General features: G+C 58.6%; 1 protein-coding gene across 4 annotated transcripts; it reads left to right on the top strand.

The window, feature by feature from the left end:
• Window positions 1–571: 571 nt before the first annotated feature.
• Window positions 572–27,564, top strand: KIAA0513 (KIAA0513 ortholog). Of its 4 annotated transcripts, XM_075765476.1 has the most exons (13): window positions 9,296–9,506; window positions 17,771–18,268; window positions 19,084–19,183; window positions 19,655–19,728; window positions 19,877–19,947; window positions 20,484–20,691; window positions 21,130–21,170; window positions 21,758–21,836; window positions 22,192–22,269; window positions 23,958–23,987; window positions 26,613–26,693; window positions 27,008–27,102; window positions 27,221–27,564. In XM_075765476.1, exons 2-13 carry the CDS (start codon window positions 17,931–17,933, stop codon window positions 27,268–27,270), a joined length of 1,245 nt encoding a protein of 414 aa, XP_075621591.1. In that variant the 5' UTR covers window positions 9,296–9,506; window positions 17,771–17,930; the 3' UTR covers window positions 27,271–27,564. The 4 variants fall into 4 exon arrangements, with proteins under 4 accessions (XP_075621593.1, XP_075621592.1, XP_075621591.1 ...); XM_075765478.1 differs by lacking the exons at window positions 9,296–9,506; window positions 23,958–23,987 and adding an exon at window positions 572–707; XM_075765477.1 differs by lacking the exon at window positions 23,958–23,987 and having other exon boundaries at window positions 9,265–9,506.
• Window positions 27,565–27,938: the final 374 nt, after the last annotated feature.

Genomic DNA, 27,938 nt, shown 5'->3' on the forward strand with positions numbered 1-27,938 from the left:
CAGCCCCAAGCCCTCTGGTAGCCCTGGCTGGACCGGCACCTAACCATCCCCGAAGTGGTGCCCGCTGTCCCGAGCAGCACGCCGAGGGCACAGCAGCGTCCGTGCCGCAGCCAGCCCAGGCTCACGGCATCCCCCCCGGCCGATGCCCTTTCGGCATCCGCAGGCGGATACATTCCAGCCACCCTGGTTTAACTCCCTCTGCAAATTTGGGCTGTCGGTGGCGGTACCTGCTGCGGGCTGATGTGTTGGGTCTCCGCTGGGGAGATCTCCTAGGCAATAAGCCATTTCAAGGGGAAAAAAACCCAACCAACCAAACAAAAAAACTAAACCAAGACCAACTGCAAGGAATCTGCAGCTTTAACAAAACCTATCTCCATTTTACCGAAAGTTAAGCCATTTGCTGGTAAGTTTGGCAGCCGTGGAGGAAATGGGCTTTGCAGGGATCCCTGGGGGCTCTGGGGCTGGCTGGTTTCCCAGCCCGGTGCGGGTGAAGGCAGCGGCTCAGCGTGACGGAGGGGCCAAAAATAGAAACTTTACCACGAGCGGAGAGGAATAATACTTTTCCTGAAGCCGTGCAATAGCCTTGAGGCTGCTAACGTGGTGATAAGCTGTTGTTTGCTTGTGCTCTGGAGCAAGCGTGTTTTATCTCTTCCTTGTTCCAGCCCTGGAGAAAAAGCCCAGCGATTTTGCTGCCGTGGGACCACCAGGTCTGTATTTTATTATTTCTCTATTCCGGCAGCACCTGAAGACCTGACTTGAGTTACGTACCATGACACGGGTGACGGCCCGGCCGTGCTTTCGGATTAAAAACCAGAAGCAGAAAGTCCAAGGGAGTTCTGCGGCTTTTTTGGGGGATGGGCTGAGCAGATCCGGTGCCTTATTTAGGGGCGTTTTTGTGGGTTTGGGGAGTCGTGGGTGCTGATGCCCGGCCGGGCTGCTCCCCGCGGAGCTGCTTCGAGGGCTGAGAGCAGCTGTTTCGTGGCACCGGGAGGAGGAAACATTCGCAGCCGCCTGTGCAAACAAGAATCCCGAGGAGGAAACGCCATGAACCGGGCTGGGGAAAATCCCAACCTCCTTGTGCAAAGCCTGGGGCTCGAGGAGGGGATTAAATCCCATATAAAACTGGGATTCTCCCATCCCTCTCCTGCCTCAAAACTCCTGCTTTCAGAGGAGGTGATGCCACAGGTTTGCGCAGGAGCACGGTAGTTTTAGTGGTGCAGGGTTTGGTGGGTGGGAGAAAACCTTACTGACAATCTCCATAAAAGACTTATGTTAAATGTTGAGCTAATTTTAGCTATTTTATTAGCAAGCAGCTCCGGGTGATAATGCCTATAACAGTTTAGTGGCCAGTTGCCTCTTGCAACACCGACACCGTGCAGGTTTCAATGAGCTTTTCCCTTTATAAAACTCTCCACAAATCCCCTCCTTGGCCTTGCATCTGCCCTGAAGCACAGCCGATAAAACCAGAGGCTCTTCCCAGCTTCAGCCCATCTCCGGGAAGGAGGATGATATTCAACTTGAAACAAATTGCATTGTGCGTTCGAGTGCGGATGCTCAAATGCATTTTCTTTTCCTAATGACAGAGGCAGTGGGAATTGCAGCACCATTAATTTCTCCTTTTGCCTCCTGCGAGTTGTCAGCAGCTCTCCCCCTTGGCTAACAACTACCGCATCCAATGGGTCGGATGCTCTGCCGCGGTCCCGGCGCCTTTTGTATGAGCTCAGTGCTGAAAAAATAACCGGAGCAGCCCGGGAAATGCCGTGGGTTGAAGCCAGGAGCCGCAGGATGCTGTGGGGACGCGGGGTTTGCAGCAAGCTCCGGAGGAGCCAGCCCAGCCCTGGCACCTGGGGCTCTCACTTCCCACAGTGTTTCCTTCTGGTTTGTGCCTTTTGAACCTTTCGGGGTTTCTCATCGCCGGTGGAGGGTGGGGAGATGGGGCAGCCCGCGGGCTTTAAAGCGTTTCCAGCCTGGAGGAAGATCGGCCATGTTGCCAGCTCCTGAGATGGGAAACTGCTGCTCGGAGGACAATAAAGGTTATTAAATGTCAGGGAGAGATAAAGCTGCCTTTTTTCCCCCCCCCTCCCCGGCTGAACTGGTTTGCAGGCACTTTGTGCCGCAGGAGGAGCAGCGGGAGATGGGGACCGGGGCACCGGAGTGGCTGCCTTGGGACATCCCATCGACTCTGGATTTGGGATGGGGGGCTACTCCTCGAACACTTGGGGGTCCTGGCCACGGGTCAGGGACCCGCAGACCCAGCCTTTTGCAAGGGCAGAATGAAACGGGTGTATTCCCTTTGCGGGCGCAGCCTCGCAGGGGGGTTGCACGGGTTTGGGCTCACGCTCCGGGCTGCGGGATGCATCCAGCCGCCTCCGCCGCCGGCTGCTGACGCTGCTCCGACCCTTTGCCAAGCGCAGGGCTGTCGGTGACGGCTTCGCTCGCCTCCGCCACACCTCTCCTCCCGGCCCCGTGCCCTCGTGGCTCCGGCAGTGTGAGCAGCAACAGGTCTTTCCAGTCCCGCCTCGGCGGCATTTCGGCACGCAGCCCCTTCCGGAGCTCCCATCGTGGCTCTCGGGGCACGTCGGCAGCGGGGCGGTACCCGGGGAGAGGGAAAAGCACTGGGTGCGGCACCGGTTCGCCTTGTCTGCCTTTTATTTTGACAGTTGTAGCTTTAATTAATCATTGTGCACCGGTAAATGCTTGCTAAACTGTCCCTGTAACACCAGGCTGCATCCCCGCCGGGACCGAGCATCGCCTTCTGCCAGACGCTTCTCGCCCGCTGGAAGGAGCAGCCCCGGGGAGCCGGTGCCCGCGGGTTGAAGGTACAAATTGGTGCTGAGGGGCTCCCCGGGGAGCGTGCTGGGGCTGGAGCAGCCCCTCGGGGCTGCTGGAGGGTGGGCGTCTGCCGGCGGCACACTGATCCCTCCTGGCAAAGCCGCTGGAGTCTGCTGGGAGAAAATATTGGGTGCTGGCCTGCACCCCACGCAGCAAGGACGAGGTGTGGAACGGCAAAAGTTGGCAAATTTGGTGTAGTTTGGAAATCGGGCATTTTTTTGGACTGTGAGGAGGATGAGCCCTAGGATCAATGGCCAAGGATCGAAGCGCAGCTCCCATGAGATCCCAAATCACGGCATCTCCCCCGCTCCCCTCGGAGCTTGTCCACGGCACCGCTGCAAAGCTTTCCCCTGTATTTTTACCTCCGCCGCGCTGCTGCCTAGCTCTCTCCATTTTAACAGATGGCGGGAGTGACAATTACTGCCTCAAAAGACGATATTTATAAATTCCTTGTTGGGCTGTTATCCGGCATGTGATAGAGCTTTACACAAACAGAGAGCCGCGAGTCACTGCTGGCTGTTGTAACTGGAAAGGAAATTCTATCGCACAAAGCACTTCAAGAGAGCGTGATGGATTTTGCCGGGGAAGCAGCTTTGGTGGGTGTGTGCAAAACGAGTTTGGTTTGCATAGATTTGGTGCGCGTTAAGAAATAGGCACCTGGGGGTGACTGGTACCGGTTGGATGGCTTCCCTTCCCCTTCCTCTTCCTCTTCCCCTTCCCCTTCTGTTCCCTTCCCCTTCCTTCCCTTCCCTTCCCATCCCACCGGCAGAAGCACACCGCATCGCGGAGGGCTGCAGGACCACAAGGCAAAGCTGCCTTTCATGGCCCCTGGAGTTAATTTAATTGCTTTTCTCTTCTTCTTGGTTATCGTCCTCATGAATTTGGAAGCTTTTAATGCAAAACAATTAGGGACAGGGTTCCCTGGGGACGGAGCAATTTCCTGTCTGGAAATGCAACGGGTTTTTCACCCTCCCTGTCCCTGCCCGCTCGCTGCTGGTACTGCGTGCTGCTGATCGGGAAGGTTGATGGTGATGCCCGACGTGCCAGGCTGCACATCGAGGACTGCAGAGGATGCTGGTGATGTTAAAGTTAAATCAGCCGACCCTTGGGAAAGATGAGTGGGAGAGCAGGGAGGTCTGCTGGGACGCTACACCCAAGCGGGGTCCTCAGGAGGGGATGGGTGAGGTGGCCTGCTTGGGAATCCACGTCTGTCTTTGTCAGGATTTGGAAATAAAAGCAGAAAAATAGCATTCGGTCCTCTGCCAGCGTGACGTGCCCTTAGCATCTGTGGTGCTGGGCTCGAGTCCTCTGCACCATCTTGCTGGTGACCTTCCCTTTGGTGCTGCGGCTGCCAGCATCCCCCGAGCATCCGCTGCGCTCGTCCTGAGCTGCTCATGTCCGAACGCCCCAGGGACCACGGCGCTGCCACGGGCTCCTCTCTCCCTGGGTAAGACAGCACGTTTGGAGGTGATACTGAACCGTGGCTTGTCACCCTTCCTAGCAGCTGGGATAGAAAAGGGAGAGAGGGGACATAAAACATGAGAGCTGGGCGAGCACGGGGGTGTCAGCAAGCAGCACGGTTGGAAGAGGCTGGTGGAGGTACCGCTGGGTTTTGCCCAGAATCGAGCTGCAGTGCCGGGCTGCCCACACCGCCTTTCCCGGGAAACTCAGCGGTTTGCACAAGCAGAGGGGTGTCCTGCCACGCCGAGGCCCCTTCTGCCGTGTCGGGACCTGCCCGGCGATGCTGTTCAGGTCCCCGCTGCCGGAGCAGAAAGCTGAGCTGTCGCTCACTGATGCAACCTTTGCACTCCCGGCAGTCCTGCATTTGCTCCTCGCCTGTCCCGGCTGCCTCACGTGGGCGGGAGGGATCAAACCCTCTTTCATTTCCCCCAGCTCCACTGCTGCCGGCACTCCCTGCGTGGTTTGCCGTGCTACCGTGGGCTGGTTTACCGGGAGGGGAGAGGACGAAGAGCAGCGATCTGGGGAATTATTTCAGTTGGAGGTGCAGCAGGAGCTCTTCCCCGGGCGCCTCGCCATGCAGCCAGCAATGGTGTGTATGCAACTCCCTCGCGGGCCCCGGCTATTTCTGTATTAAGTGTTTGATGGAGCCGAATGCGATTTGGGCGTATTTGCAGGGAAAGCACAGGGAGAGGAGCCCCGCTCCTGCTGCTTGAGCTCGTGTCAGCCCGGCCATCTGCGTCTCCCCGGGAAGGCAATATAAATAGGTTCGGCTGCTTTCCTCTTCCATGGCATAACTTTTCGGCGCTCTGCAGATTACAGGGAGGCTGAGGGTAATTATAACACCTTCGTCCTAACTTGCTGACGCCTGCCTCCCTTGCTGAGCTCTTCTAATGCACGTGCTATGGCAGATGTTTGCTAACCGAGAGGACCCCGGGGAGACACAGGGAGGGTTTTCCTCCCTAAAGAAGTTAGCATCAAGGAGGAGTGTGTCTTTGACAGCCCCTGGCAAGCTCCGCTTTGCTCAGCGGAGATGTAAGCGGCAGCTGGCAGCGCGGTCGTGTTCCCCCGATGCGGGATCCAGCCGTGGGGTGGCCCCGGGAAGGGCAGAGCATCACCTGAACCGAGCCGCGGTGGGGAGCGTGTGCTCCGACATCTTAAGCTCTGCGTGAATAACGTACCGAATCGCTGTGTTTTGGGGCTCGTTTCGTAACCTGGATCCCAGCTGTGATTTACTGGGCCAAGCTGGAGGTCAGCGCAGGGCTCGTCCCCGCTAGCTCTTCCGCCGTGTCTGGCTAAGGTGGAGAAACCCCCTGTGTTTTAAACCACATAAACACCCGGCAAAGGAGAAGCTGCTCGGCAGTGCCCGGCTGCGTTCGGCTGCGGTTGGCTCCGTGACACTTGGAGCAGAGGGAGGTTTCCCACGCCTGGACCGGTGATGTGCCACACATGGGATGTGCCAGCGGGGTGTGAAGCTGGGAGTGCAGGTAGATCCCCGTCCTTAAATACTTTCATAAGTGAGGAGAAGGAAGCTCTGGTGACCAGGAATAAGGAAACGAGAGGATTTTCCCAGCCGTTGTGCAAATAGGGGTGTTCACTACTGGAGGGTCCAACTTAATGCCATAAACCAGATTGGATTAGGAAGGATTTGCAGAGGGCCAGTCGGGAAGAGCAGCTTATTTAGGTTTTTAGCAGCTGTGTCACAACCATATGTGGTGGTGTAATGCGCTGTCGAGTTGTGCGTTCACGTTGGGGTGTTGGGTTTGACGGGCTCAGTGAGCAGCCGGGGCTGGGCACAGGGGAGACGGTGTGGGGCGGCCATGGGACGGTGGTCTGGGCATGGGAGGACACGGCAAGGTATACACCGGGAACCCGGCATCTTCCTTCTCTTGTGAGTCTGAACCACATCCCTTAGCCCATGAGGTTGTAGAGGGTGAGTATCCTTTTGGGGCTGGGATGGTTTCATACTGTTACGGGTCTTTTTAATGCAAATTAATTTCTTATTGTGCGAGTGACTCTGTGGTGTTGACGTGTCTTGTCGCCCCTGTCCCACTCCACGTGCTTTTCCTGTGCTTTGGGTGTGCTCGTGGGCAGGAGCCCGCGGACACCTCCAGCCGCCGCAGAGGAGCTGCCCCTCTTTTAGGTCAGCCTGGCCCCGGGGTGTTTCCATGCAGGACCTGGGCTTCGGGGCTTTTAGCAGAGATTTTTATCTCATTTCTCCCTGCCCTTGCTCTTCTCCCATTCCTTACAGCGTGATTTTGCATCACATCCTTCTCTCTTTGAAACCCTTTCTGCTTTCCGGAGCCGTCGACGCCTTCCCCTGTGCCTCGTACCCAGCCCCGCTCTCCCGGGCTGCTTTTTGCTTGAGGGCATGAAGTAAAAAATTGCCCAATACTTTAGTAACTTCCACAAAAGAGGCGTTTCCCCTTGTAGCGGGCCGAGTAGGTGGGGATGTCACCCTCTGCTCAGCACCGATTCCTCCTCTCTGCCTCCCTCCTGGTGCTGGAGAACCGGCCGTGGCAGATGTGAGCTTGGCCGTCTCCGGCGCCTGCCTACTGCTGGAGTCGTGCCGTGTTGTGATCGGGGAAGGAAAATAGGCCACTTAGCGTCTGCGACAGACACAGCCACCCCCAAAGCCTTTGTCTGCAAAAATGGGAATGGAGTGATGAATATCCGCGTCAGCCCGGGGGCAGAGGCACCTCTCCAAAGCTGCAGCTGGGGCCCCGGTGCCGGTGGGTCCGTGGGTGCCCACGGGGTCCCTACAAACACACCCAGGAGGGAGGTGGGCGCTGGGAGGTGGATGCGACTGCAAGCGGTGGGAGATGGTTCTCGGCTGGAAAGAGGGGTCATTCTCCCAGGAGGGTGTTTTTGGGGGGCACCACCATGGAGAGGTTTCCACAAGCTGCTTGGAAAGTCTCGAACATCTCGTCTATGTTAATAACCCAACCTGAACCTTGGTGGAGATGGTCCCGGTCCTCGGCCGGTGTGCCGCGGCACAGTCACGGGGCGGATGCTCTCGCGGTGCCCTGGCGAGCAGCCCCGGGGCCTCTCCTTTCCTCCTTCCGGTGAATCATTCCTGGGGAGGGCTGTGAGTTACCAAAGCAGGTGGAGCAGGCACAAAACTGCCCGTCTCCCATCCTGGAACCGGAGGCTGGGTTTGGTTCCGCGCCAGCAGCGTGCATGCCGGCACATCTCCGGGGTTTCCGTCTCCCGTGCTCTGGTGCAAACCCAAGGTCAACAGTGGAAGCAACAGATAAAAACCACGACCTGCAAGTCGTGCTTTAAAGATCAGGCGTCCACGTAAAAACCCAACCAGCAAGAGCTGGCAAGGGGAAGGCAGTAAAACCCTTGCTATCATGTTATATAAAAATTGGGGATCTGGGATGTGTTTTTACATGTCACTTGCAATTTCTGAAGTCTGGCTTAATTATAATAATCACCCTCAGCAGACAGTCAATTAGTAATGCTCTTGGATTTCTGCTGAGCTCAAACTTTGTGTCACAAACGCATTATTTCCTCTGTGGGCCGCCGCTGATGTGTGCGGGGGGCAGGCAGCATCCCCTCCGCGTGGGGACGGACGGGGCGTTGAGCAGTTTTGCACTAATTGACACCAGGGGAGCTCTCCTGACGAGGATGCTCCGTGGCAGGAGTGACTCACCCATCTCTCTTTTGCTCCTGTGTGGCTTGAAAGGACCGAAAAGCCACGCGGAGGCTTTTGACTCTCTTCCAAGGGTGCCTTTGTGCGGCAGAATCGGGGTTTGGCCAGGCTGTGTTGGGGATGCTGCATCCCCTCAGCACCGGTCCCAGCAATATTTCCCTATTTGCTGCTCGTGGGCCATCCCTCGCGGCATCTCCTGGTGGGGGAGGATGCTGATGTTAGAGCCAAGCCTTTTTTTTTTTCCTCCCAGTGGATAGCAGAGCAGGACTGGCTGTTGCTGCTGGGACATACTGGGATGGCTCCATGCCCGTGGGGGGATGCTCTGATACAGGAGTACGGAAAGGGGCTCTGCTCTGGGCTGGGGTGATGCTGGGGCAGGGAGGATAAGCAGGACCGGGGATGCCACGCTGGCACAGGGGGGGGTTCCAGCCTCCCCTTGCTGTCACGGGGTGCGTGCCACTGCCTGAGCGGTGCTGCAGAGCTGGGGGGGCTGTTGCTCCCCCCAAACACCTCCCCTTTGGAGTGAGCCCATTGGGTTAATGCGGGCAGTGGCTGGCCGAGTGACAGGGTCCTTTGGGGAGGGCCGACATGCCCCGGCAGAGGCTGGCAGGGGCGGAGGTGGAGGGGTTGGTGGCCTCCTCTATGTGGTTGGTTCTCTTTGTATCAGAGACTCCCAAAGCACCCCAAAATAGCCACCTGGGCATGTAACACCCCCTCTGGGACATCCCTCCCAGAGGTCTCGCTCTTTCCTTCTCTCCCATCTCTCGCCACAAAACCCCTGGAGCTTTTTCTCCAATGGTACCAGGGGAGAAGCTGGACTCCATCGTCACTGCCCTCTGACCAAGCAATTCCCCCGAGCGCTGCCCTTGTCCCGCTGCATGCTGCACCAGCTGCTCTCACCCAGTTTCTCCTCCCCGCTGGGACTTTTCTCCCTCTAATCTCAATTGGTATTTTTTTCCCCCGGAGTGGCTCATCTGGGGAGGAGCAGAGCAGGTAACTCACAATCCTCAGGGGTCAGGATGATGGGGAGGCTTAAAAACCAGCTAAAGGTGATGGAAAGGGCTGGAGAACTCTCCTTTGATGGGGACCCCACATAGTTTTGCTTAATACTTTGGATGTCTGCGTGCGCAGGGGCTCGGACAGGCTGTTTGGCGGGGGGGGGTGATGAGCTCGGCATGGAAATCCTGCCGCAAGGCAAGTGCTCTCGCAGGGGCTGTACGCTCGCCTTGTGCCACAGGAAAGGGGCCGGCACAGCTCTCGGGAGACATCCGCGCTCGGCCGGCCGTGAAAAACCGTGGTGAAATTACACAATGAGCTTTTTTCCTTCCCCTTCCTCCGAGCCGGCGCGGCAGCCAGCCGGGCTCTGCGCGCAGCCGTGTGTGCCTGCGTGGGCACCCGGGGGGGACACGATGCGCCTGAGCTCCGGAGGGAGGGATCGCATCGTCCCCGCGTCGCCCTCCTCGGCTGCTCCCCGGCGTGCCAGGCACGCTGGACCCGGCCGCGCCGGATGCCGCTGACCCACCGGCGAACGAAGGTGCACCGAGGCTGCTGGGTGCAGGTAAAAGCGAGGGGAGGGAGGGAGGGAGGGAAGGAGGGCAGCCGCCCTGGGACCCCAGCCCCGCCGTGACCCCGCACAAGGACAGGCCTCGGCATGGCAGCACGGTTCCCCCCCCCCGCCAAGGTTTAATCCATCCTCTTTGCCCATCTCATGCTGGGAGGGGATAACCCGCTTTCTTGTGGCCGAGGAGAGCACCGACCTCTCTTTAAATTCAGCCCGTGGGCCGGATGCGTTCATCCTCCCTGGGTAGGACGGAGGGTCCCCAGGCACCATGGGGGGTCCTGGGCTCCGTCAGCAAAAGGCTTCAGCCGCGCTGCCGTACCGGCTGCGTCTTTACCCGTGAGCCCAGCAGTGCAGGCTGGAGGCAGCATCTCCCGTGGGATTGGGGGGGGGGGGGGAGCGGGGGGGGCTGAGTGTGTTTGGGGCAGGGGAAACCCTCCCGTGCCTTTTGGGGAGCTCATTTCCAAAATACAGCCCAGCCCCCGGGGATCCTTAGGTGAAATTTTGCCGGGTGAAAATGGGAATTGTGGAATAAATAGCTCCGTTTCAGGGCTCCCCGGGGACGCGTGTGCGTGGCGGCGGGGGGGTGAAAGCTGTGCTGCTGGCGAACGATAAAGGAGAAGCCGCTGCTCGGCACAAAAGCCGGTCTTAACGCGGCGCAGGTCTATTCAAGAGACATTTAATTCTCTTCTAAAGTCCAGGCGAACGGGGAGCTGCCATCTGGTGTCTGATGGCAGCAGGAAGAAAGGGCTCGTTGCAAAGCCGGGGGCACGTTGGGAGCTTGCTGGGCTTCAGACTGTCTTGAAACAGCTCCGTTATTAAAGCTGAGCGAGCCGGCTTTGTAAAGCGACCCGCGTGGGTTAACGCTGGCTTTGAGAAGGGGAAGGGTCCTGCCTGCGCCTGCCCGACCCAGCAGGCAGCGGAGCCCCCCGCAGAGCGACGCCGGGCCCAGGAGAAGAGCCGCGGCTGGGGAGGAGAGCCAGGGAACCAACGGTGTTCACATCACCTGCCAAAAATCCTGCAGCAGGAGCTGCCGGGGGATGGGACCCGGCTGCAGGCTCTCCGTCACGCCGCTCGCCGGCTTTCCCTGTTTTGGTGCAGCGCTGGGTGCTGATTCTGGCATGCACCGAGTGTGTGCAGTCTCTGTTCTGCCTGCGCGAGCACAGCTGAGCGCGGGTCTCAGTTCATGGCCTGCCTGGTATTCGGGGAATTATTTTTATTATGTTGCAGAGGCTGTAAAACTTCTCCGCCTGCGGAGTGGCTGGGCAGTGTCTGGAGTCGGGGTAGCTCGGCTGTGCCTTGGCGAGGGCACAGCGTAAGCCCTGATAGAACGGGGCCCGAGTCCTCGCTGCCAGCGCCGGGAGCGGAGCAGATCTGCAGCGGGGACGAGCAAACTCAGTGTGGGGGAGTTTCAGCTTCCCTAAGTCCCGGGGCTTGTTGAAGTAAGGAGGTTGGTGTGTTTAAATCTTCGTGGGGCACTTTGGGGAAGAGGGGTCCCCTGGATTTAGGGTGCTTTGAGGGACCCGGCACTCAACGGGTCTGTCCCTCAGCCGTGACCCCACTGCTGGGTTGTTGGAACCGTGGGAGAGACACCGGGGAACGAGCCCGACCAGTTCCCCATGAGGAAACAGGCCGTTCCTTTACGGCACAGGGAGTTTTCCTTGGCAGAAACAAAGCTTTGCCCACGGTGCCTTTGCAGAGCCACGGTGCCTTTGCTGGCTCAGCGCCCGCCGCAGCGCTTCTCACCGGTGCGGAGGTGCTTTGCCGGGATGAATCCGCGGCTGCAATGGTGGCAGGCGGCTGCATGGTCTCTCTGGGAAGCACCGGAGCTGCTGCAGCGGCCACGGTGCGAGCGACGTGCCCGTGTCGGACCCCCCCCGCGCCGGTCCGGCTGCACGGTGGGCGATGCAAGCCTGGGTGCTTGCGGGGATCTGGATGCGCTCGCGTGTGTGCTGTGCACAGGACGGATGAGACAAGCGTGGATCTCCGTGGTGGAGTGCAGCGTGGAAAAGTGCCAGCACTGAGAAACGGCACCGTGCCCTGTTCCTCCAGCAGCAATGACTCCCCGTGTCCCCCTCCGCATCGGGGCTGCGTCCTCTCCGGGGAAGCAAGACATTCGGAGGGAGGAGGTAGCAATGCACCGTCCCCCTTCCCGCAGGTTAGAAGGCCACGTCCCCTGACACGCCTGGGAAATGGAGACGTGAGACATGTTTAAACCACCTCTGCTGCAGAGCAAGACCAAGCCCTGCCGTGGCCAGGACAGGATGCTGCCCGTGTGCCGCGGGAGCATCTTTCTCACCGCTTGCACGGTTCCTCCCGCTCTGCGCAGCAGCGGGGCCGAACGCAGCCCTTGGTACGGCACGGATGCGCTGCCGGAGATCTTGGCAGAGCTCGTGGCTGTGGCGGTGTGTGGCGGCAGAAGGAGCAGAGCCCATCCCCTCTGGGCTGCCAAGCCAAATCCTGCAAAAATATTTAATCGTGTCTTTTCCCCTTCCCCGGAGCAGCATCTCTAGTGGGGGATGCAAACGGGCCGTGTGTCCCCAGGGGCTGGCGGAGCCCTTGCACTGTGTGTTTGCACCCAGGGAGCAGAGGGGTGGGAGGGATGTACTTTTGTAGCTATGAGAAGACAGCCAGAGGTTTCTTCATTTTAATTACAGTTTTTAACCGTCCCTGACGGCCCCAGGCTGGAGCACCGTCTCCATGTAGGACGCAGATGCGAGTGTGGGTTTGAAGCCCCGTCATTATGCAGGATGCCACCCACGGCTTGAGCTGATAATGAGGATTAGCCGAGTTTGTCATCCAGCTCTGGGGACAGGGCAGGCAGGGGCACACCGGGGGCCAAGCCCCGTGGCCGGGGAGCGAGGAGACCTGGGCCACGGTCTGTCTGAATCCTGTTCCCCGCTGGGACTTTCATCACAGCAAACTGGGGTTGGATCCTGCTTCCTAGGCGTGAATTGCTGAGGTCCTGCAGCATACCCAACCTCAGCACCCAGCACACCTGTCCAAAGCCCCAAGGGGAAACTCCATGCGGGTTTTAGGGGTGCTGGGAGAAAGCATCCCATCCTGAGATCCCTGGAAAAAGCAGGCTCGCCTGGCAGGGTGTACGAGGACACCCCGTGGCGTGGGAACACAGGCTGCTGGCATGGTGACAGAGCCACTGGGTTTGGGTGGGATGACGGGGTCTGTGGTGCAAGGGGGGATTTGGGGTTTACCAGTGGCCAGGCCACTCATCTCGCAGCGTAATAACAGTCCCTGGGGTGGAGTGAAGGTTCTTGCCTGGGGGAGAGCATCACGTCCTCGGTGCATTGCTTGCACCCGCGTTGGCAGTGGTGGTGGATCTGCCCCGGCACGTGGGCACGGAGGGTCCCCGAAGGCTGTGCTCGAAGCTGGGCTGAGCTGTGTCCTTTATCACTGTTGTTCTCCGGTCTTGGTCCCATGGCTGCCAGTTCAGCATCACTCGGTGGGGCTTTGGGGGTAATTTTATTTTGCCTCTGTGTGTCATTTCCCCAGGCTTTGTGAAGAGAAGGAAGTCAACTGCAAACCTAGACTGGGTGGTCCTCTCCCCTGGGAAGGATGTGTTGGGACCAGGGTGGGGAAATTTCCTCTGAAATAGGGCAGAAAAAAGGTCCACCCTCATCCCCAGCTCCTCACTCCTCCCTTCCTCTCCCAGCACCGTGTTTAAACACCCCGTGGGTGCCTTCTGGGCTTGCACACGCCTGTCTCAGGGCAGAGCCACACGACATCTCCCATCCCTCCTTGCCTAATTCCTCGGGGCACTGACCCACCAGCAGCCCCAGGGCCCAGAGCTGCACAAACCAACTCGGTTTTATTCATCTCCCGATGCCGGCAGCATCGTTACCCCTGGGTACCCGGGCATGGTGGGTCCCACGCCGCCCACCGTTCTCGCAGTGCCCATGTGCTGGGCAGGGGGTCAGCAGGTTTTGCCCCGTTCTTAGGTAGCTGAGGTGTCACAGGGGTTGATGCAGGTGAAGGAAGCAGCAAAACTGGGCAGCTCCCTGGTTGCGATGGGCCAGAAATGCTGGATCCAAAAGCAAATCATGGATGAAAGCTGCTTGCATATGTATGTGCATCTATAGGTGCACCCTTCAGATCTATCCCAGCATTTCTTTTTAGTAAAAACAGGCCTTTTCCAAACTTTCGGGCATCGCAGGTTTCCCGTGGTGTTTGCAGGATGCTGGGAGGTTGTGGTGACAAACGTGGCTGGCTGGTGGGTAAATGGCTGCTCGCCGGGCAGGGAGAGATGAGAGGAAAACAACCTAGGCCAGGAGAAGCCATGAGCTTTTAACCATTTAAAATTGAGATCCCTGCCTCGGGATGTCTCCTGCCACCCGAATATCCTCTGATGAAACCTACAGAAGAGAGGCGGCTCGCAGAGCTCCCTGTCTGTCTGCCAGTGCGTGGCTCCAGCCAACTCTTTTGGGGTTGCTGATATTCCTGCCGTGGTGTGTCCAGCTGTTGTACGCCAGCTGCCCATGGGGAATACAGATGTGCTGGAAGATGCTCGCTTGCAAGAAAGACCATAGTCAGCTCTGTGCTACCTTGGCTGGCTGGCTGAACTTCGTGGTTAAAGGCAGCCCAAGAATTGCAGGACCTGAAAGATGCTGAAGCTCGTGACACTGTAGTAAGGCTCCCCAGCAGCCAAAAAGTCCGTTTTTATTCCAGAGCCCTTGTTCACTCTCAAACTGGACCCAGCAGCAGCAAGCCAGGAGCGGGGTCCCCCGGGCAATGCCTGAGTGGTGGTGGGATGCGCAGCCGGGCTCGGCTCCACGTGTGGATGTGCTCAGGCTGCGGGAGCTGGGGCTCTTGGTTTGTATTTTGGCTATTCCTCTCCTGGATTTGTTCCACTGCAGCAACGGCTGGGGTGCGGAGTGGGTATGGGGCTGAGCTCGAGGCTTGTTGTGTTTTTGAAGCTCTTCTGGGCTCTGTGCTGAGAACCAACAACCTCGGAGGCTGCAGAGATGCCTGGGCACCCACAGCAGCTGCCAGCACCTTGAAACGCCTTTTGTGGCCTTCGTTCAAGGGCAGGGCTTTATCGTGAGCTGGCCGGTCTGGTCTTCACGAGCAGAATGCACTTACTAACGCTGCCTGCAGCCCTGGCCAGGTTTCTGCTGACCCTGCGATGCTCCGTATACCCACTGTGAGTCCCGGGGTCTCGCTCAGCCTGCACCCCAGGTCCTGTCTCCCAGAGGGTCACGGCACGTGTGCACATGGAGAAGGGCACGAGGGGTGCCGGGAAAACACGGGTCAACGTGTTTTAGAGCAGTTGTTCGGGCAGCGGAGTGTGCCGAGAGCCGTGTGCGAGCTCCTGCAAACTGCTGTGTGCAGAGCAGCCCCTGATCTGCTGCCTGGAGGGGACGGGGATGGGCAGAAGCTGGTCGGGCAGCGATGCCATCTGCCTGCTGCCTGCTGTCCACATCTGGCAGAGAGCTTGGGGATGCCTCTCTGTCCCTCCTGGGCCCAGGCATGGCCTGAAGCAGAGCCAGGGACCGCTGTTGCCCCAGCACAGTCCTGTTTTCTTTCTGGTGATGCCTGGAGAAACATGTTCTGGATGTGGCTGTCTCCTCCCTGTGCTGCTGGGGTGCTGGCGCTGGGTTTCTGGGGCAGGACAGACCTGCCCAGAGCCAGAGCTGATGGCTGAGCAATGAATCTTCATTTATGTTTGTTTTCTAGATCTGGAACTCCCTAATCTTGGCAATGTCTTGCTCCTAAGCAGCTTGTTGCTCGGGGCAGCTTCTGCAAAGCTCTCTGCTGGGCTGCGCGCAGGGTGGGTGGCAGCCCACGGGCAGGCTGTGCACGGGAAGGGGCTGATCAGCGGCTCTGGGATGGACCGTGCTCCCCCTGTTTGCAAAGTACCAGTGCGGAAACGCTCTCCCCGAATCGCTTAGTGGGAGCAATTGTGATTCGGATGGATACTTAGAAGGATGCCCAGCTGGTAGAGGAATTTCTGAAGTTTCCTTACAGGCTGCATGTGAAAGGGGACATCTGGGGTTGTCACATGCCAAGGAACGCCCAGCTCATGGGTTACCTGCACAAAGTCTTTTGCACAGGACGTTGTTGGGTGTCACATCCATGCAGTGGCTGTTATCTGGGCAGGTGGATTTGTTATCCCCACCCATTCCCTTCCATTAAGTGTAGAACTGAGAAAGTATTCTCAAAAAGCTCTGACAGCTCAGCTTGCAAATCTGCCACCTTCTGCTTCCAGGCATGGTCCCGAACGAGGTGAAGGCGGGAAAAGCAAGGTCCAGCTTAGGGAGGAAGGCACGTGCTGCAAAGCACAGCTGTGTGAAGGTCCATTGTGTGCATCCTGGCCTGCCTCCTGTTAAAATACAGCCTGGGATGGTTGGAAAGGAGCTTGCCCTGCCAGCATTGTAGGAGGCAGCTCTGAGCCCAAACCTGCAGGTGCTGGAGGGGCTGGCGGAGGAGGTCCCCGCTCCATCCCTGCAAAAAAGGGACTTTGCAGCTGCCTTGGGGGCAGGAAGGGCCGGGGGCGGATGGATGAAGCACAGCGTGGTCCCTGCAGCTGGAGGAGCTGGTCGGAGGGGGTCACGCTGCCTGGGGGCGGATGAGCCGGACTGCAGCTGGCTGGCTCCCCGCGGGCATGCCGCCAGTCCCTCCTGTGCCGCAGCCTCTCCGCTGCTCCTCTCCTCCCAACGGCCGACGCTCTCGGCGATGCTCTGGCTGCAGCAGCGTCCTTCCAGCTCCCCCGGGGACCCAGGTTTGGGTGCGTGTGGGGGGAGAGCAGGGTTCGGCGCGTGGGAGGGTGGGAGAGTGGGGTGCCGGTGGAGGGGGAGGTGACCTCTCGGTGTTGGGTGCACGACTTGCTGCCACCCCGGATGATTTGCCTTTCGGTCCCTGCTGTGTCCCTGCTGGGGACCCGGCTTTCGCAGCCAGGGTGATGAGCTGTCTGGTGCTCAGGGAGGGTGCAGGGTTGTGCCTCCCTCTCTGTCCTGTGGGTCCCAGCACCCCCAGCACCCCACTGACCCAAAGGGGCCCTGGGGAGGAGGAGGGCACTGCTGGGAGAGCTGCTCCTCCTGCAGCCGGTGGGTTATTTTTCCAGCCCCTGAGCCGGGACAGTGTGCTCTGCATGGTGAAACACTTCAGATTTGGTTTCGTTTTGAACTCCTTCTTGTCTGATGAACTGAACATTCATCCTTTGGGGCATGCTAATCTTTGAGCTGCAAGAAATCTGGGGGGGTTTTTTCCACTCTGGGAGCGGTTGCCTGTGTCCTGGGATCAGTTCCCTCGAAGGCAGTGGGGCTGTGGCTGCCGTTGTGCTGCCCTGGGGATGTCACTGTTTTACCCGTGCTGCTGTCCCTGCTCCTGCGCTGCCTTGCCCTGCGCTGGCCCCGTGCCCAGCTGCTGCAGCGGGGCTGCTCATACCGGCCTCGATCCTCAGAAGGCATCGCCTCCCGGGGCAGAAATGCACTCGCCGAGGACTCGAGTGACTCAGTGAGGAAGGGGCGGCTTCAGGGCAGCCCCTTCTTTGCCCCTGTTGCTGCACAGCAGCTGCTGCAGTATTGCCCGGGATGTGCGTGTGCCGGAGCATCGCGGTCCATCGCCGGCCAGTGCTCCCCGTCTGCAGAGAGCAGAGCTGCCGGTGGCTGCCGTACCTGCTTTGCAGGGCTTTTGCAATCTGGGTTGGATGCCAAAACTAATGAATTAATTGCAGCCCAGAGCGCTACATCCACATCCCATTATGGTTTCTGTTGCGTTCAGCATCCCCTTTCCATTCCCATTTTAAGCAAGTCAGTGCATGTTTAACACTGGGATGCTCCAGCCCGGAGATGGCCCCATTTCCAAAGGGGGTCAGGCAGATCCACGAGCAGAGAGGAGGGAAGGGGAGAGGAGGATGCTTCTCTGGGGCTGTCTTGGAAAATCACCAGTGTGTTTGCCAGCTCCTGGCTCACGCCGGCTCAGTTTTGCCCGTCAGGCTGTGAGATGTCACATCCCAAATGTGGCATATGGAGCTTGGGCTCAAATTGTCTCTTTTCTGGCCTAAAGGACAAAAAACCCACTTGAAGGGTGAAGAAAGCACACGAGCACTGCATGGTTTTGCTTATTCACGTGGCTGATGGAGAGCAGCCAGCTCTGCCTGCCCCGTGCGCCCGTGTCCTGTCCCTCCCTGCTGCTGATGGGCGTCCTGGGGACACCGTAGGTGGTGACCTGTGGTCTCCTCTTTCAAGGTCCATAGTGGCCATTCCCAGGGATGTTCTCCTCAGTCTTGTCCTTCCCCTGTCTTTCAGATGTCCTGCGGTAACCCGGCCGCCCGCAGAAGGACCTGCCTGCCTTAGCCAGCCCATCCTCCCAGGCACCTTGCTGGCCATGGCCTCAACGCTCCAGTAAGGGGTGAAAGGACAAGGACCAAGTCCCCCTGACACCACCACGTCCTCTCCCAGGAGAGCCATGGAGGCCCCCCTGGATGTGCCCGTAGGGAACCTCATTGACTTTGATGCCGAAACACCCACCTGCATCCCCTCGGAGCCCTCTCCTCCCCCTGCCCCCGGCGGCAACGGGCACCTGGGGGACACGGAGGACATGGCCGGGGACGAGAGCGATGCCACCGAGTCGGCGGACAGCGAGAACGATATGGGAGACTCTCCCAGGCACTGGGGTGGCTACCACCGCTCCTCCTCCAACGAGTCCTTGTCCTCCAGCCAGAGCACCGAGTCGGCCCGGGACGAGGTGACGGCCGAGCGCCGGGAGTTCATGCGGCACTACGTGGAGAAGATCTTCACCGGAGGGTAAGCGAGCAAGGGCCAGCCACTGCCGCCGAGTCTGCTGCCAGGGGATGTCCTGCGGGATGGGATCTGGCTGCTTTCCCACGCCGGGAGCACCGGTTTGTGTCCCTCCCTGTGCTTGGCTAACGCAGCTTGTTGCTCCCCGCCATAACATGGCAGTGGAGCTGAGGGGGGGATGCGGGCTCTGGCTTGCACCCCTCTCCTGGGCACATTCCAGCTCATCTTTCACCCCCAACTTCCCTCCCTTCTTCTTTCTCCCCTTTCCCATGGCAGGGGTCTCCAGCTCCAGAGAGGGAGAGGGGTCTCACCCCTCCCCGGCATCTCTGCTGCTGTTTGTACAATTATCAGCAGCTCGCACGTACCCCGGGGCCCCACAGCAGCCCCCGGCTTCCCCGCCCCAGCCCTGCATCCCCCCCAGCTCCCATCGCTGTGGTCTCCGTAACGCCGCGGCTCGCCGTGTCGAGCAGGATTGAGCAAACTGAGTGTGATGAGCAGCAACCGGGGCTGGTTTTGCTCTGGGGCAGAGCGCCTGTCTCTGGAGCTCAGTTTCTGCTTAGGCTGTCCTTGGCTCTTCCCGTCTCCCTCTGCCTTTAGTTTCCCCCTCGCCAGGGAGGAACAAAAGAGCAGTGTGAGCTGGAGGACGACAAAATGGATGTTCTCCTTCCCCTCTTCCTCTGCCTTCCTCCCAGCATCACAGCACCTGGATGCCGCTGCTGAGAGGGGTGATGTGGGGGAGCTGAGCCGTGCTGGCTGGCTGGGGGATGCTGGCCACATCCTCAACTTTAATGGTGGGGTTTTTTCTTTTTTCTCCATTTCAGAGAGGATTTGGACCAAGAAGAGAAGGCCAGGTTTGGTGAGCTCTGCAGCGGCGAGAACGGGAAGGGCAGGGAGTGGTTTGCGAGATACGTAAGCGCGCAGGTAAGGGGAGAGATGGGCGAAGGGGCGGAAATCCTGTACCAGGGTTTGGAGCAGCCTAAGCAGGAGGCTCAGGGCAGGGGAAGTTAGCGATGGCCCAAAGCAATATTTTCGGAGGGCAGGAACTCGGGGAAAGGAAGGAACTTTGGTACGGGGAGATACAGAAGTGAATAAATACAGAAGTGAATAAACGCATCTCGAGGCAGCGAAATACCTGCTTGCTGCCATATGGGCGAGAAGTCATCTGTTATATTTAAAATGAAATCCCGTCAGCACTCAGAAACATCTTATTTCCTGGAAAAACAATTCAGAGAGGCAAACCTCTGTCTCCAAGAGGAAGGCCCGACTGCCTGTGCTCTCTGCCCACCTCCCTGCGGCGGGGGGGTCCCGGGGAGGGGCTGAGGTTGTTCTTGCTGCTTGCGGCGGGCAGCTGCCCCACAGGGCTGTGCTAAACCCCGGGCTTTGTGCCTGCAGCGCTGCAACTCCAAGTGCGTCTCGGAGCAGACCTTCTACCGCCTGATGCAGTCGTTCGCCCTCGTGCTGTTTGAGTAAGTTGGGGGGTGGGGGGGTGAGGGCTTCGTTGCAACCACCAAAAGCCCCTGAGATCAGAGCCAAGGCTCGAGGAAGGGCAGCAACCACGAGGCTGCTTCAGTTACCATCACTGAGTGTCTTCACCGAATCCTCTCTCTGTGTCAGGTGTCACCAGATGGATGACTTCAGCCCTGCCAAGAACCTCATGACCATGTGTTTCACCTACTACTACGTGGGTAAGAGGCGCCTGCACCCTCAGGCTTTGCTTGTGCTGGAGACCGGTGGTGAAGTGTGCCCTGTGCATGGGAAGGGTGATGGATGGGTACCCAAGCTTACTCTGGCTGACTCCGATATTCAGAAGAAAAGAGCCTCCATGGCTCAAAAGCTGTGCAAACCTGCTGGGGACCCTCACTGGGGTGGTTCCTCACGCTGATGCTGGTTTGTCATTGCTTCTAGCCAGGAATGTTTGTATGTGGTGATCCCGAGATGTTCCCCAACCCTGGGGATGTGATGTGAAACCCTCAGCCCAGAAGCACCTTGGCTCCTTGCTAGGTGTCTGGTGGTCACTCCTCCATGGGGAGCTGGATTTTCTATGCAAAATGGGGGGAGGATAAAGACCTACAGGAATTGGGATGGGATAGGATGGGGTCCAGGCTGTGTCCGTCTGGCTCCTGGTCCCCATGGTGCCTCTTGCAGCTTGGAGCAGGTCCTGCAAGACCTGGCAGCACCCAGCACCATTGGGCCAACTGAGCTCCTGACACATTTCCCACAGGCAAGACCCACACACTGCCCTTGGAGGCCAAGGAGAAGCCCATGGGCAGCATCGACTCGTACCTGAAGTCGGCAAACAGCTGGCTGGCGGAGAAGAAGGACATTGCAGAACGGCTGCTGAAAAACACATCGGCCAAGACAGAGAACGTCAAGGGCTTCTTTGGGGGCCTGGAGACCAAACTGAAGGGTCCTACCACGAAAAAGAGCGAGTGGGTATCACTCCGTTGGGTGGGCAGGGTGGGCTGAGGCTTGCGCTCGTAAGGTGACCAAGCCAGAAACCTCCTGGGTGTAGGGCCACCATGAGCCAGGGGTTATCATGGCTATGGGAAGGTGGTCTCTAGCCTGGTCCCATGCTTCATACTTTGGTCATGGGGCATTTCATGGTCTGGGAGTCCCTTGCCCCTTGGCCATGGAGATATGTGGTTCCGGGAGATGGTGCTGCTGCTTTGTGGTCTTCTGCACGTAGATGATCTCTGAGCTGGGTCTGACAGTCTCTTAGCCACCTTTCTGGTCCCAGGGACTGTGACATGGGAGCAGGGGGTCTTTCAAATGAAGGTGCCCCCCTTGCCAAGGGGAACAGGGTTTTGCCGCTTGGGCTGTCAGGGGGACAGGCTTCTCGGGAGCTGACACTGATTTCTGTGCCACAGCGAAGGTGAGGACAAACCAAAGGAGGCGCTGAAGAAGACAGGTGAGTGGAGCCAGCGTTGCTGAAGTAGGCATGGTCAAGGCATCCCTGGGAAAGGAGAGAGGGTTGGAAGTGGTACAAAGTGCCCAACCTTGCCAGAGGTGTGGGGTGGGGAGAAGGGCAGGAAGGACCGGTGCTGTCTCCTCTGAGCTCCTAGAGAAGTGCTCCAAAGGAGCCATCACAGCTCCTTGATTTGGACCAATCACAGCTCCTGTTCTGCAAGAACATCTTGTGCCATCTTGTCCTCAGTGCACCAGGTTGTAGAGGTTTGGCCATCCACCACCTCTGACCTTTAACGCTGTTCCAGCTGTACCCCTGGTAGCTGTGTGTGCTACCGAACCAGTGGTCCAGTCCCTCGAGCATCCTCCTGGGACATCCATTCCTTGATCAGAGCTGATACCTGCCCACAAAGGGCAGCCAAAGCTCCTCTTCACATTGCTGTGGATGTGTTGGGGATGAGTATTTGGTTTGCAAACCTTTGCCATCGCGGCTGCTTGAACACCAAGCTGGCAGGGGGGGCACAAAGTTTGTGCATGGGTGGCAAGGTGGGAGTCATCCAGACCTCGGCATGTAATTGTGTGTCCCCACAGTTTCCGTGCAGAGCCCAGAGGAGGTGAAGAAAGGAGAGAAGATCTACCTGTACATGCACCTCAAGCAGCAGCCCATCTGGTAAAGCCTGCCTGGGGCGAGCTGGCTCCTGCCCGGCATTGGCCTCCCCGGGGAGGGGATTTGTCCTTCTTGCCCACACATTCCCCAGACTTTCATGAGTGCTTTTAGGCTGCTGCTGTCCCTAAAAGAGGTGACCATGGCTTTTGCACACCCCTTGTGTTAGTGAGGGTGTGTTTGCAGACACACAAGGAGCTGGTCCAAAGCCGGGCCAAATCTGCCAGACTTGCTTAGCCCCCTCCCTGAATCATCTCCTGGCCCCCCGGGAAGCAGCTGAGCTTGACCCCGGGAGGACTTGGGGACAGGCTGGGGAAGATGGGGGGTGGCCATCCCCAACATCTCCCCTCCCTCCCTGCAGGCACAACCTGCGGTTTTGGAACGCCGCCTTCTTTGATGCCGTGCACTGCGAGCGCAGGAAGCGGTCCCCCACCACCAGGTAGGACATGTCCCCACGGGAGAAGGAGACGCCGTGTCCCCTCCAGCCCCCCGGCGTTCCCCTCTGCTCCCAATGGCCCTAAGCATTGCTGACCACGGGGAAACCCTCTGCTTTCCACCCCGGACTGGCCACTGGGCTGTGGGGTGGTGAGATCTGCATCCCCGTAGGGATTTGGGAGCACGGAGGTTTCCTTGCTCGTTTTGCATCGGTTTTGCCAGAACAAAGCCCTAGAGGTGTGCCCAGAAGACCCGGCCAGGGTTCAGGGTGTCGGTGCTTAGTTTGCAAGCAGATCTGGGAAAAGATGCTTGGTGCAGCTCTTTGGGGAGGTGCAGCGGGCGGGGAGGGGATGCGCTGGGTCCCGGCTGTCCCCAGGAGGGCTGTGGAAGTGCAGCCAGTGCGGCGTGGGGACCGGCCAGGGCAGCCAGCAAGGAGGAGAGCTGGAGATGGCGGTGTGGTCGGCCCCGAGGGCTGGGAGGATCGGGATAAACGCTGCAAAGGGAAGGGGCCGCTCGTTTCAGAGGGTGGCTATGTGCAGGGAACGTCTGGGTGCCCGGGCATGGGGACCCCACGGGGTGCAAGGGAGAGTGAGGCGCTCGCCAGGCTCGTGCCCATCTCTTGCTCCACCCTGGACCTGTCGCGAGGGCTCGAGCCATTCACTCCTCTCTCGGCTGCAGTTTCATCCCTCCGAAGCCGGACCGTCTTGCCACGTGTCTGTGCAGCGCTTTGAGGCTTTGAGCTCGCGCGGTGAGAGCTGTTGAGCTCAGGGCATTTGAACAGCCCCTTTTCTGAGCAGTGATGGCACTTCTTGAAGCAGCCGGCCCTCCTGCATCCCCCCAAAACCTGAGCGAAGCCGTGGCAGCCCTGGTTCACACCATGGGATGCTCTGCCAGCCTCAGCGCATCGGTCAATCTCTGCTTTCTCCTTTATTGCTTTTCTTTTTTTCCAAGCAAGCCACTGAAAGAACCTATCGAACAGTAATGTAACCATAACTGCATTTGCTTTGATTAAGCCCCAAATTAGCAGTAGCAAATGTCTCACAAGGACGTACGCCACAGGCAGCTGCTCTCTGCTCCGAGTGCCTTTCTCAATTAATCTGATGGCTGAGTCTGCCTCCGCTGCAGAAACGAGCCCGGCTAACGAAAGAGCTTCAGGAGCTGCAGCCTGGAATACGCCAAATATCTCAGGGGAGGTTGGAAGATGGTGGTGACCCCCCCGCTCAGTCCTCTGGAGAGGATTATGGAAGCCACTGGGTGAACTGGGATGGTGCTTGCTGGACTGAGGATTAAAATCCCTAGCAGGAAGAGCTGGTTGGCGAGGGCTGGCATCCCACGGGCTGGGTTTGAAACCCCAGGGATGGTGCTTGACCATGGCAGGCGTCTGCAGGGTCCGTGGTGACTGGTTTGTGATGGTGCCCATCTCTGTGGGGTGGCCAGGGCATCGCTGGGATGGCGGGGCTGCGTCCTCCCGGGGCTGCAGCAAGAGCCAGGGAGGTTTTTTTTCTCCTCCCAGTGGGGAGGGCCGGGGACAGGGGGGAAGGAACCAGAACTAAACTCCTCTTTTTCTCTTTCCTCTCTCTGCTTCTAACAACGTTCTTCCGTCTCTTCTTCTCTCCTGTCCCCTCCATCCCTCTATCTTGCATGATCTTTCACGCACCACTTTTGTCGGCCCTGTTTCTGCTGCCGCTCCAGAGGGAACGCTGGGGAGGAAGAGGAGAAGAGGTGTGTCTGTCCCCGTACTTCGGTGCAGTAGTGTCCAGAGGCCGACGCTCAGTTCAGGTCCAAATCCTGCCCTGGGGAGGGGGGTAATGCATTTCAGGGGGGCTCTGAAAGGTCCTTCTCCACTGGGGAGGAACGGCCGGCAGAGGTTTGACTTCATGTGCATCACCCTCTCCAAAGGGTCAGAGAGGTTTAGATTGGTTCCTCTTTAACGTGGCTTTTTAAAAAGAAACCCGAGCGGTTTCAAGCTGTGATATTTTACCGTGGGAATCGGGTGCCCAGCTGCTGGGGAAGCCAAGGGCTTGTGCCGGGAACGGTTCCCCGGGCAGGTTTTGGACATGAACTGAGTCTCTTTGTGGAGAAAGCATCCCCCTCTCCTGTCCTTCCCGCTTGCTCCCGGCTTCTGCTGCCACGTAGACGTGCCAGGAATCCTTTGCCAGCTGGAAAAGCTGGTCCTTCTATTATTTTTTTTTAATGCACTCTTGTGCTGCCATCCCTAGATAAAAAGAAAAACGCAACTGAGGCTGCATGTCGTGATCGCGAGCGTGTCCTCTGGGTTGCAAAGCTCAAAGCAGCCGCATCCATCCGTGCTCTAAGCTGGGATTGGGGAGCGGGCAGAGTCATTGCTGTCTTGCTGGAGCGTGGGATATTCAATCTTGGAGCAAACCACTTGAAGTGATGGCATTAGCAAGAGGATGAGGGCTCTCTGAAGCTTGGTAGTAAATCTTCCGCGTGGCTAAAGCATGCGCCGGCAACTGAATAACTTAAATATTGCTCGGATAGAGCATTGCTCAGGTCAGCTGTGCGGGGTGAAACGCCGCTGCTGAAAGACGAGCGATGCCGGGCGGCCAAATTCACGTCTCACCGGCGCAGTTCTCCCCAGCTCCCAGCCGTGGCGAGGCGTTCCTGGGTACCCTGAAATACGGGCAAGGTGTTAGCACAGCCCCTGGGGTTATGCACCCTTGCGCCTGCCCCACCGTGCCGGTATAAAGATCAAAGGGTTTGGGTAGAGCCACACATGGGCTTTCCCCCTTCCCAGGCTTGTCACCCCTGAATAACAAGCCAGAAGCATGACAAATTTTTCTTGGGCACTTTGATAATTTTTTTTCTTCCTCCTTCCTCCCTCAAAAACATAAAAAAGCAGGAAAAAAGTAGTTACAAGCATGCTTCTTCTCCAAGTGGGCCAGTGAGATCTGTGAAGTTTTGCTTCCAGATTTCAAAGCCCCTTAATTTGATTCTTCTTTCTCTTCAGGCTCCAGATTTGGATGTGGCTTGTATTTGCTATCATAAGCTTTACCTGGGACAAATTACACCATTGTGGTTTTTTTTCTTTTTTCTTTTTTTTTTTTTGTTTTTAAAATCCCTTTAAACGTATCGTATAAGTTTCCAGAGCTGTATAAATATAAGCAGCTCACCCCTGGAGACCGAAGGCTCCGAAGGCTCAGCTCAGCTTTCGCACGCCCCGGGCTGGGCTGACCTGAGTGAGAACAGGCTCCCCTTCGTGGGCTCAGCCTGAGCGCTCATCCTTTTCCAGTTTCAGCAACACAGACGTGCTCTGGGGCTGAGCTAACCTCACGGAATTTGCTGTGAGACACCCTTCTTCCCAGCCGCCGTTTCCACCCTCATCCCTCATTTCACAGCTCATCCCACCCTGCTTGGCGTGCCGGTGAGCTAGCGCGAGCTGCAAGCGTGCGGTCCGCTCCTGGCGTTCTCCTCTTCCTTCTCCTCCGCAGAGCTGGTTTTCTTCTACCTATCCCCGGTTTTCCTTGCTTTTCCTCCTCTTATCCTTGGCTGTAACCTCATCTGACTTCTCCTCGGGAGAGGGCTGGCTTTACCCTGGAGCTGTAGTTTCCCCGGCGTGCATGCACCGAGCCCCCCCGCCACCCCCTGAGCGTTGCGCCAGTGACATGGCCGTGACACAGGCTTTATTCCCAAAGAGCCCCAGGTGGGACACCTGGATGGGGACCCCTGCACTGCCTCCACTTGGCTGCAAACATCTAGAGCTTAAACCTCCCTTCCTTTAAGGCAATGCCGCAGTTGCATTTGCCGGGGAGCCGGAGCGGAGCCGGGGCATCCTCAGAGCAGCGCTGTGATTTTGGCAATTCAGCCCCCGAGTGGGGCCGTGGGGAGGGGTGCGGGAGCCCCCCGCGCTGTCGGAGTGGGGGAGGTATGTCTGGGGAGCAGCTCGCTCGGGGTTCAGGGAGCTGGAGCCCTGCTGCAGCCGGGGCAGAGGTGCCTGGTACCCTCCTGGTACCCCTCCCCAGCACGGGGGGCTTCAGCAGAGCCATCCCCAAGAGCTGCTTCCTCGCTCATCCCCCTTGCCGAAGCGATGGCACCGAAGGTGAGACGCGAGCTCTGTGCTGGAGAGGCCGGTGCTATTTCCTAGCTCTTCGTCAGGCCTTCAGGAGAGAACCAAGGTCAAAGGCGACCTTTATTCCTGGGGTGTCTCTCGCTTTACCCCAGGGCGAGAGATCTGCGGATGGATGCGGGTGTACGAGCTCATCCAGCGCCGCGCGTGCTGGCTCTCGGTGCCCTGCTGTCCTCCGGCAGCGTGGCCCGGGGAGGGGGGATGTGCAGGCTGGGGTGTCCCAGGGTGACAGCGGAGCCAGACGGGCTTGTGCCTTGCAGGGAGAAGTGGTGCCACATGACGCAGGAGGAGCGTGACGACAGCCTCCGCTTCAACGAGAACATCACCTTCGGGCAGCTGGGGTGAGCAGCGTGCGGGGACCGTCCCTCCTGCAGCTGGGCTCCGCGGTGTGTCCTCACCAGCTGTGGGTGGGACACCTTACAGATGTTCCCCCGCTGGGGACACTCCTTACGGTGCAGAGGATGGTTGATGCTTCTGCCCTGCTCCTGGCCCTGATGTTGCAAATCCGGGCACGGCAGGGACCTAGCACGCTCTCCCACGGCCGAGCACCATCCCAGAGCCCGGTGCAAGGGGCTGCGGAGAGGAAGAGGAAGGTGGGGGGAAGAACGGGCAGCCTGGCCCTTCCCTCACCGAGAGCATCTCTGTCCTTCCTCAGCACCTTCATTCACAACATGCTGGCGTTCGGCCTGAACAAGAAGCTCTGCAGCGACTTCCTGAAGAAGCAGGCGACCATCGGCAATTTGGATGAAGGTAGGGGCGAGCCCGGGGGACGCGCACCCCCTTCGCGGGGTCCCACAGGGACGGAGCCCGCCTGCCTGGCTGGGATGCTTCGGCACTCTCCGAGCACCCTTTTCTCTCTCCTCCGCAGAGCAATACAAGCTGCTCAGCGACCACATCGAGCAGATGGCCACCGAATAGCCGCCTGGCCGGCACGCTGCGGCGGAGAGACGGCGGCCGGAGTGGGTGGGGAGGGGAGAGAAATCCACCTCCGGGGCTACCTGAAACTGAAGCTGGGCTACTTAAAAAAAAAAAATCACACACACAAGCTGCAATAAAACCTGCATGAGCATCCACCAAACTTTAGAGCTGCACCAAGGCAGCCTGTAGAAATAGGAGCCAAACAGCCCCCCCCCCCTCGCCAGACCATCCCGTATCTATTTGCAGAGTAGACAGTCCCAAAAGTGTATTTTGCCAGTTAAAAAAAAAGAAAAAGGAACAAACGAAAAACAAGAGAAAAGCAAAAAGAGAGCGACTGCTGCAGCCCCTCGGTGTGTTTGTGGGAGCTGGATCGCTGTGTCTTCAGTCCCCCACGTGAAATGCCGCCTGTGGTCTTTGGTGTTTCCCGGCACGACGGCAGCGGGTGCAGAGTCGCCAAATATCTTTGCTGCTCAGTGCCTTTCCGAGGCTGCCATGAACGGCGGTAAATCCAGAGGAATCCAAGGCTGTGAGTCTCCTGCTGCCTTTCCCCGCCGGCATCCGCTGGGCGATGACAATGGAGGCTGGAGCCGGACCAGGGATGCGGGAGGGGATGGCAGGGGCCGCATCCAGCCACGGACAGAAGCCGCTGCCGGGGAGGGGGAGAGCAG

The sequence above is a fragment of the Balearica regulorum genome, chromosome 13 (assembly GCF_011004875.1).
Source record: "Balearica regulorum gibbericeps isolate bBalReg1 chromosome 13, bBalReg1.pri, whole genome shotgun sequence".
NCBI lineage: Eukaryota > Metazoa > Chordata > Aves > Gruiformes > Gruidae > Balearica > Balearica regulorum.

Excerpts from the sequence above, each read along its gene's own strand:
- KIAA0513 (XM_075765476.1), top strand. The coding sequence starts at position 17,931 with ATGGAGGCCCCCCTGGATGTGCCCGTAGGGAACCTCATTGACTTTGAT. Across the intron at positions 21,171-21,757 it reads GGAGGCGCTGAAGAAGACAG|TTTCCGTGCAGAGCCCAGAG; the intron begins GTGAGTGGAGCC and ends GTGTCCCCACAG. Across the intron at positions 23,988-26,612 it reads GGGGAGGAAGAGGAGAAGAG|GGAGAAGTGGTGCCACATGA; the intron begins GTGTGTCTGTCC and ends TGTGCCTTGCAG.